General features: G+C 42.5%; 1 protein-coding gene across 1 annotated transcript in view; it reads left to right on the top strand.

Moving 5' to 3' along the window:
* Window positions 1-1,162: 1,162 nt before the first annotated feature.
* Window positions 1,163-9,659, top strand: part of Ecpas (Ecm29 proteasome adaptor and scaffold) — a gene marked incomplete at its 3' end in the record, with an annotated part of 129,567 nt that continues 121,070 nt past the window's right edge. The window contains 1 exon segment of the mRNA XM_051187859.1: window positions 1,163-1,474. Within this exon segment, the coding sequence (XP_051043816.1) occupies window positions 1,435-1,474 (40 nt within the window).

Below are 9,659 nucleotides of genomic sequence, written 5' to 3'. Positions count from 1 at the left end.
TACAAAGATAAGGTAAACTTCTTTGAAAATGTCAAATACACACAGGAAGTAATAGTGTTTGTTACCATCTTGTACTTGCCTGTATCACATCTAGAACAATATGTACTCAAATTTCAAGGCATTATTTAGGCCCAGGGATCCCATTTTTTGGGGAATATATGCTATTTCAATTCACTTAGGGTCTTGATAGGTTCCCCCCCCCCCCCAGGAAGGAATCTGATCTTGCACTTAATATCTGATAGTGGAGTAATCATGTAATCCCTTAATCTGGATTCCATTTTTCAGCCATGCAGGACCTCGTGGACAAACTAAGGCCGGCATTCCCACTAAGCGACCCACACGTTGGGAAGAAATCTAAACCAAGTCTTGGTAGCTCAAACTGGAACTTTTAACTATGGTGTTTCCGGCCCTGCCCTGGCTCGCGGCAGGTTCCTGAGGCGTTGTGGGGTGGGTGGCTGGGTCCTCCCCTCAGCGCTGAGCCCCGGGTGCCGGCTGCTCTGTGCTCAAAGTTCGGGTCTGCTCTGAGGCCCGGCCTGAGTCAGCGCGGCGGCCGAGAAGTTGGGCGCGAGGCGCAGGGCGGGGCTTCCTCCGCCGACCCGTGCCTCGCTCCACTTTTCCGAGTCCACGTCTCTTCCTCAGTCCAGGCGCGTGTTTCTTCAGCTCGGGCCAGGAAGACGTGACAGCCGCGCACCTTTAACGCCAGAGCCGGGGCCGCGCGCCTCGAGGAAGCTCTCCGCGGAGGCCGGGACAGCGCGGCCCAGCCCGGCCGTACACAGGCTCCGCAGGAGCGGCCGCGCGCGTCTCCCCTCAGGCCCGGCCCGCCCTACAGCTCGCCGGCCGCGGCAGCATCCCGGGCTATGGAGACCGGTTCGGACTCAGGTCAGAGGCCGCGCGCCTGCGGCTGAGGGGGAGAGGCTGAGGTGGGGCGGCCCGCCGCGTCTCGGTTCCGCGCGGGGGTTAGCTTGGCGGCGGCAGGTGGGCAGGACGAGGCGCGAGAGAGCGAGCGAGGGCGGGCGCGCGAGGGGCCGGAGGGGGGGGGGAGAAGGATGGCTCAGCTCTTTCTAAATATAAGAGCCGGCGTGAGGCGAGCGAGCCGGGCGCCGAGCCGCAGAGCTGCCGCGCGGTCGGTCCCTCACTCGGCGGCAGCGGCTCCTCACAGGCGCGAGGCTGAGGGAGCGCCCGAGTCGCGAGCTCGCGCGACGCGGCGTGGCGTGGCGTGGCGCGGCGGGAGCGACGCTCGCAGCGCGGAGGACGCAGGCGGCGGGCGGGCCTCGAGGGCGCAGCGCGGCCCGCGTGAGGGACCCGAGGCGGCCCCGGGCCCCTGCGGCACGGCACGGCACGACACGGCACGGCGACGGCCGCGAGCCCCCCTCGCCGGCCGCCCGCCCGCCCCTCCCTCCCTCGCTCGCTCGCTCGCTCGCTCCCGGGCGCAACATGGCTGCGGCCGTCGCCTCCGCCTCCCAGGACGAGCTGAGTAAGTGCGGCGCAGAGCCTGCGGCCGGCCGCGAGCGGGAATCAACTCCACGCAGAGCCGGGCCCCGCGGGACACTGGAGGCTCGCGGGGCCGGGCGAGCGGGCGAGCGGAGGCCTCGGCGTGCGGGGGCCTGGGGCGCTCGGGCCTGCCTGGCTGGCTGGCCGGCGAGCGGGCGGGCGAGCGGGCGGGACGCCGCCGCGGGCGCTTGTAGGCCGCAGGTTTGCACTGTCACGTCGTGAAATTGAAACCGGAGCTCCCGACAGAGCCGCCCCTGCTCGAAATCCGCTTCGGCCCGGGGTTAGGGGGAGCCCGGCCCCTCCGACTTGCTGCCCGAGCTGGCGCGCGGCCTTTCGCCCGCCCCAGGGTCGGACAGTGTCCGTCTGCTCGTCCCCTCTGACCCCTGCCATGTCCCCTGGAAATGGAGCTTTTGGGAAGGGGAGAAGGTGCCTTTCCCCGCCATCCTAGGAATCGGCGGAAAGGTCACAGATTGGAGATGATTCTCAGGTTGAAGCAGGGAAGACGGATAGTGCCGCTGTGAGTGGCAAGAAAAAAAAAAAACCTACCCCCCCAAAAAAAGAAAACCCGCGAGGTGACAGAGCTGTCAGAAAGGAGAGGCAATCATACTCTATGCCAAGCGTTGCGATTTTCCAGGGGACGAAGATCCAAGCTCGCAGGGAGCAGTGGTCACTCTTCATTTCCAGGCCGCCCAGCGTGCTGCCAGTGTTCCACTCTATGCTTTGTGGGAAGTGTAGTTCCTGGGTGTTGCAGGCCTATTCAGGGGTCATAAATATTTAATTTTGTGGGATATGTAGAATAATTTGTTGCGTTTTGGGTGGTTAGTTCAAATGCTTTACGGTATTTATGAGCACTCCCTAAGCCCCCACGTTGCCCTTTAGCTAAAGAGCAAAGAAGAAAGGTGTGTTATTTGGGGATGATGTATATTTATGTATATTTTAAATGCGAACACGGGTGAGGTGTTTTAAGCATATGTTTGTGAAAGCTTATGTTATTAAAGCGTCTCAATCGCCATATGAAAGTAGTTAAACGTAGTTTATGTTTCCTTGGTACTTGGCAGTTGAAAGCTACTTTTATGAATGTGATCTCACTTTTGCCCTCATAACAACGTTGTGTGGCAGGTAGGTAGGAATTATCCTTGTTTTAAAGAGGAGGCAGGTTTAGAGGGATTAAGTTCCTTGCTGCCTGACTCAGAACTGGTGGAGCAGGAGTATTGGTAGCTCTTTTGGAAGCCGAAGTAAGCATTTGGTATGGCTCTGGGAAGAAAGGAGACTCTGAGGGGAATAAGGCAAGGAAGGTCTCAGGGTCTGGAGAGAGGGAGTGTTGACTGCTTGCCCGCCAGTCCCCATGGAATCACCACTTGACCTTTTGAAGAAATTAATTCCTCAGTTTTATTTTTCAGTATTTTTAATGTGGTAAGATACTCATCACACAAATGATCATCCTAACCATTTTTAATTGTGTAGTTCAGGGTCATTATGTGCATCTGCTCTGTTGTGCAACCACCACCACCATCCATCTTCAGGACTCTTCATCTTGCAAAACCGAAATTCTGTACCTATTAAACAGCTCCTCATTCTTTCCTCCTGGAACTCCCTGGCAGCCACTTTTATGCTTTTTGTCTCTGAACTTCACTAGTTAACATGTTTAAATGACTTTATATTGTATTTGTCTTTTTCTGTGTTTTGTTTCATTTAGTATGATGTCTTCAAAGTTTATCCATGCTGTAACATCTGCCATGATTTTCTTTCTAAGATTGAGTAACTCACCCTTGTATGTAATACATTCTCTTATCCATTCATCTATGGGCAAGGACAAGTTGCTTCCAAAATTTAGTTATTATGAATAATGCTGTTGTAGTCCTACTTTGAATTCTTTTGGGAATATACCCCTAACTTTTGAGGAACTGCCATTTTCTTTCTTCCTTTTTCTTTTCTTTTTTCTTTTTGTTTTTATGGTGTCTGGGATTGAAACCAGGGCCTTGCACGTATTAGGCAAGTGCTCTATCACTAGTTAAGACTCCCAGCCTGCCACTTGTCTTTTTGCCAGCGGCCATACCATTTTACATTCCCACCAACATTGCATAAAGGGTTCCACTTTTCCATATTGTTGTAATTATTATTTTCTTATTTTCACTAGTATCATTCTAGAGCATGTGAGGTTGTCTGATTTTATATATAAAATGCATATTTTAAAATTGACCTTATAGTGTTTGGATTTCTGTTGTAACATTAAGTACTTGAAAATCTGATAGGAATGGGAAAGAAAATGAGATGAAGGATTAGATAACATTTGAAGTGGCTCAAGTGTTTGTGTATCTGCAGTTTGTGCTTGTATATCAGGTACCATTTAAAGTGCTGATACTATTTCTGGTTAAGAGGTTTATTGGCATTAAGTGAAAATGTTGAAGTTAGCAACAGATAGTTTAATTCTAGCTGTAGTTTTCTGTGGTCAAATTATCAAAGAAATCTGTTGATTTAGCTTGGTTTTTTTTTTTTTTTCAGGAGAGATTAAAGACTTGGCATTTGGTACCTTATAATAACCCAAGACCATGTATGTAAGTGCAGGTTAAGAAATTTCAAATGAAGATCTTGACATGGTGATCCAAGCATTTGTGAAGCAAGAGGAGCTCCAGTTTGAGGCCAGCCTGAAATATATAGCAAAACTCTGTCACACACATGCACTCACACTGTAGCATTTTTTTTGTTTCAGAATGGCTGTACAAAGAGGAGATGAATGGTAAAGGTGCCTTGAGGGTTCCAAGAAAATGGAACTAATTATCTGAACATCTGGTAGTATTTTACTGTTTTTGTGATTGGTCTTGTTATGTTACACATGCTGGTCTCCAACTCTTGGGCTCCAGTAATCCTCCTGCCTCAGCCTCCTTATTACTACAACTAAACCACAGGCTGTTACCATTGTGTCTGGCTTACTATCATTTCTGTATAGTAGATGATAATAGAAACATTCCTCTGGGTGGCAGCATTGATTTTTACCCTACTGTTTCATTATGAAGTTCAACATAACAGAAAAACTGAAAATGATTATTTATATACTTACCACCTAGATTCTACTTTTGTTGATATACTGTTAAGTGGCATTAAGTTGTCCGTCTTTCATATACATAGCCACTTTAAATTACATTGCCACAATACATTACTCCTCCCCCCCCTAAGTCTGGGTATATAGCCCAGGCTAGCCACAAACTGTTGGATCCTTCTGCTGAGAGTACAGGCATGCACCATCATGCCCAGCCTTAGATTGATTGACTGATTAAATAATATACCCTTGAATGTAAGTGAGCAACAGGTAGGAAGACAAGATAATCTTCAGTTTTGTTAGAATTTATGTTCTTTTTTTAAAAAATATAAATCTTGTATTTTTTCCTTTGAATAAGGTGGCTATAACAGAATAGTAGTAAAGCCAATGATTTTTGAGAGTGTATATAATTTACTGACTCCTCAGAATAACTCTGTGGATTTGTTGCTGTCAGCCAGATGTGGAAGTTATCCTAGGGCATAGTTAGGACTTGAACTTAGATGCTTTGATTTGAAAAAATGTCAGTTCTGATCTGTCAGCTCTTAACTTCCCTACAATAATAGAAATAAGTAGTTACAGTTTTAATGTGCTTTTTCTTTTATTTCTTTATATAGGGATCAGCACCAGAGTTTATGTTCTGGGGAAGGGTTCTGCTACTGAATAAGCTTCCAGCCTTTGTGGCAGCATTTTGCTGTGTGATGAACAGAATGTACTAGACTTTTGGATAGAGTGTGGAAAAAGATTAATTAATTCATGTTGTTAAAAGTGTTTCTTAGACCTAGTTTGTAATTACGTATGTTCATAGTCTGGTTTTTCTTTGTATTTAGGCTCATATTTACAAATGGAATGAAATTCAATAGAGGCCAGATGGCTAATTTTTATTCTAACATTATCCTTTATTGTTTCATGGAAAAGCCGGCGCTATAACAGTGTTTCAGTAGCTGGGAGAGGTGCTTCTGATAGAAGGAAGAAAGGATTCAAGAGTTTTTGCTTGCTTAGCTTCATAGTGGTTTCCTGTTCTTAACTTTGTAAGATGGCATTCAAACCTGATCATTTGTTGGATTACTTGAAGAAGCAACGTATAATCTTGAAGCTTACACTGTTCAATTTCATCATTAGATATGGCTTTGTGAAACTATTGGTATAGTTAGTCAGATAATCAGCATTCCAGCAATCTTATGAGAGTGGCTCTTTTAGGATGTTATGTGGCAAGCTGATTTGTAGCTGAATTATTTGGGTGTACTGAAATGAAATAGTTTTTCAAAGTTGATCATTGTAATGACAGGCATATAGACTGCTGAGCTGATCTTTGTAGAAGGCTGTCAAGTCTGTATCATTAGATTTTGGTTATTTAAACAAATATGAAGTTAAAATGGAAAATTACAACAGGATTTCTCCCTCATTCTATTCCAAATTTTATTTCTACCCTATTCTTTTTGAATTATGCTTTCAGGAAACAATAATTTTAATAAAGACCAGTGCCAATAGTTGGCATAGGGATACTGGCCTAGTTCAGAAGATAGATGTTAGAATTGTAGGCAGTTGCCAGTGTGCTTAGATGGTTTGATCCAGTTTATTTCTCCTTTCAGTCCTGGGCAAGACTCTGCTTTGATGCTTGGTATTTTGTATGGCATGTTTTAATCATATATTTTTCAATTCAGTAAGCAAACTTTTAAAATAGAGCAAGTAATTTATGGTCTTGTCCTCAGAATGCATATAATTTGACACAGATCTATGTGTCAATATAAATAGCTAATATGAAGCATGATATGAAAAATGTTTATATGGGTCTTTGGAAACCTCAAGGAATGAGTATAGCATTCTAGGGCCTAAGGAATAACATCGTAATTTGAGACATGGAAGTAGAATAATAATCATGCATTTTAAGAAAAGACTAAGTATATCATGTGAGAGGAATGAAGATATTTTTACTGTGTCTGTGTAAAGAACTAGGAAATAAACTTGCTCTATAGTGCCTTTATGATTTGGGATCTAGAATAAATTACTTTCCTGAGTTTCCTTCTCATTAAATACTCATGTTGATTAGGTTGTTATATGTGAAAGTGCTCTGTATAAAAGTTAAGATCTCTAAATTTACTGTTTTTGGTATGGGGGAAGGCAAGAACAGATAACATTGGGCAGATAGGATGGGCCAGGGTATAGAAATGCCAACATAAAGAGTTTGAACTTTGTTCTATAGACAGTGGAGAACCAGCAGAGGTTTCTGAAGAGGAATTTTTCATCATGAGATCTGTTTTGTAAGGGTAATAGATGGCAGTGGTGAAAGTGGTAAGAACCCAGAAAGCAAGAGCACAAGACTCATTAGGAGGGGATACAATAGCTAAAGAAATGTAGGGTCTGAATTGAGGCAGTGGAAATGGATTTGACAAGGAGATAATATTAATATTGAGCCCTAAAGTAAGTAGAAACGATTGGTTTAATTATTATATAGACAGTGATTATTAAAGAGGGGAAGTCTTAGGGATGATTCCAAGAATGTAACTGGAGACTGTAGGCTTGGGAAATAGGATGGAGAGTAGCTTTTAGCCATTCTTAGAGAATTGGAAATGAAGTAAAAGAAAAACAAGATTTTATTCAACAAATAAGTGAATGAATGACTGAGGCATCTTTGTTGAATAGTTTAAGGAGAATGTTTTGAGTGGTGGCCAGTGCTTCTGAAAATAGAGTCAAAGCTGGTTTCAAATTCATCATTTTATCACTTTTTGATTAATGTGTCCTTGATCATGAAACTGCCTACTTTTAGGCCTTGCTTTTCCTATTTGTAAAATGGGATCAGAACAAAATCAGCTTATAGGATTCTAAAATGGGAAGAGATGATGCATGATGCATGTTAAAAACTTGGTAGTATTGGGTCCATGGGCTGCATGTGTGTGGGAAATTTTATTCTAAAGCTTTGAAGAGGCGGGCATGATCATGGGAATGGACAGGTTGTTCCAAAGACATCTCTTTGGAGCCTGTGAATGTGTAGGAAGAGTTGAGATGACATGATTGAAGGAGATGAGTAGTGCTGGGAAAAGTCATGAGTTGCTAGAGTTATCAATATTAACTTTTTTCCCTCTGAGTTTTTGAGACAAGAGTCTCACTATGTAGCCCATGCTTCAAACTCTTGATCTTCCTGCTTCAGTTTCCTAAGTGCTTAAAGCATTTTTATTTTTCAATTATCATACTGGCTAACACTCTTCTTATAAAAGTACTGTGTAACTGAGATACTTCCTTTAACTTCAATGCAAGGATGTTTATAATATACATATACTTATATGATAAAATACATATTGTATTGGTACTGCAGTTTTAAAATCTTCAGTCAGTAATTTCAGTGTATTTTGTGAAACTTTATATAGGCTCAAATTCTGCTTATGGACATGCTCTTCTTTCCCAAATTTTGTAATCACTGTATTTTTCCTTATTCTGATTCACAAAGAAGAGCATCAGAGATGTTAGCAAGAAATGAAAAGTGATTATTTTTCTTAAAATAGTAGCTATGTGTTCAAGTCTTTAATTGTATTTTTTTTTTTTGGTGTTCTAAATAATAGATTCTTTATACAATTGCATATGTACGAGTGGATGAACATACCATTGGTGATCCAGAGGATTTTTGTCAAGATTGGATAAACCATGTATCACATTGATTGTAGAGGTTAGTAGATTTAGTTCCTGAGGATATGTGCATTTTTATAGCAGCATTTAAAAATGCATAGATTATTAGGTAGCAATTTTCCCCTAAGACCTTCACTTTTCCCCCCTTTTCCCTTTATTAGTTATCTGAGAGAACCAGTGAAGTTCATGTTAGTTTGTTTTGGCTATTTCTATTCTCTATGGTGGTAAATATAAAAAAAAAAATTAGCAAGAAAGAAGAAAAAGCTAGAATTTGAAGATATTACCTAGCAGTATGCACAGGCAGAAACCACGGATGACAGTTTACAAGTAATATTATCTGCTCTACAAAAAGTATTTTACAGTTTCAGGAACATTATTATGGAATTAATTAATTTACTTCTGAAAAGAGGTAATATAGGAGGCATCTTCATGGTAATTGATTATTCCTTATTCTGCAACTTTGATATGCACTATTTTTTTTTTTAAGCTGTTATATTCGATGTCAATTACCCAAGAGTGTGATTTCAGTTTTGCTCTTCAATGATACAGGATAGTTCTTTGAAGCTCCATAAATTCAGGTTGTAATTTTCTCATATTATAAGCTCAATATCCAGTGACTACTTGGTTTAGTAGCATCAGTTCTAAAAGTGCCTATCCTCTACTATAATTCTTAGACTATTTTAACTTATTTTTATAAATTTTTAGTATGTATACTACTGATTATAGTATATGATGCTTAATTCATTTAAGTAGAATTTGGGGGACTGGAATATTTTATAAAGAGTTTAACTTCAGAGTAAATTTTGGTTTATTTTTGCTGTGTGGAGGGAGAAATGGAAAGTTGGGGGACTGGAAGAATTGTTTGGTAGAGCAATGAGGTCCTTACTTATTCTACCATAGATTCTTTAACTCTTTTGGGAACTGTGAGAAATGTATTAATGCTTTTATTATATACTGGTGACAAGCAGGCCAAAATACAAATGCTAGGACTTAAATTGTGACTTTTTTGGTGGACATGGTGATACATGCCTGTAATTCCTGTACTCAGGAGGCAGACACAGGAGGATCAGCATAGCTTTGAGGCCGTCCTGTACACACAGTGAGTGAATCCAGGCCAGGTGGGGTTATAGTGTGAGATCCTGCCTCAATAAACATAACAAAATAAAACAGAACATTTCAGAGTTTTTCACATGTAAATGAACATTTTTTCCAAGTAATTAATTGCTTTTGGTGGATATTAACTGTCTTACATCTGACTATTTCACAACCTATGTAGTATCTCCTCCAAATTGGCTTTCATAAGCCAAAGTAATCCTTCTGCTCACTAATGTACTAAAATTAATTTCTAACTGGCTGCCTGCCAGGGGCTGTCTCTGAGGGGAGAGGCCCTTTTGGGAGGTGGAAGTGCATGTGAACCTGAGTGTGTATGTCTTAGGAGCCTGGCAACTCACTGCATCTTAGGAATTGATGAGGATCTGGTCATAACATTTGGTCCAACCCTGTAAAACTGCCT

This window comes from Phodopus roborovskii, unplaced genomic scaffold (genome assembly GCF_943737965.1).
Source record: "Phodopus roborovskii unplaced genomic scaffold, PHOROB, whole genome shotgun sequence".
In the NCBI taxonomy this organism is placed as follows: domain Eukaryota; kingdom Metazoa; phylum Chordata; class Mammalia; order Rodentia; family Cricetidae; genus Phodopus; species Phodopus roborovskii.
This window is presented reverse-complemented; position numbering and strand designations above follow the sequence as displayed.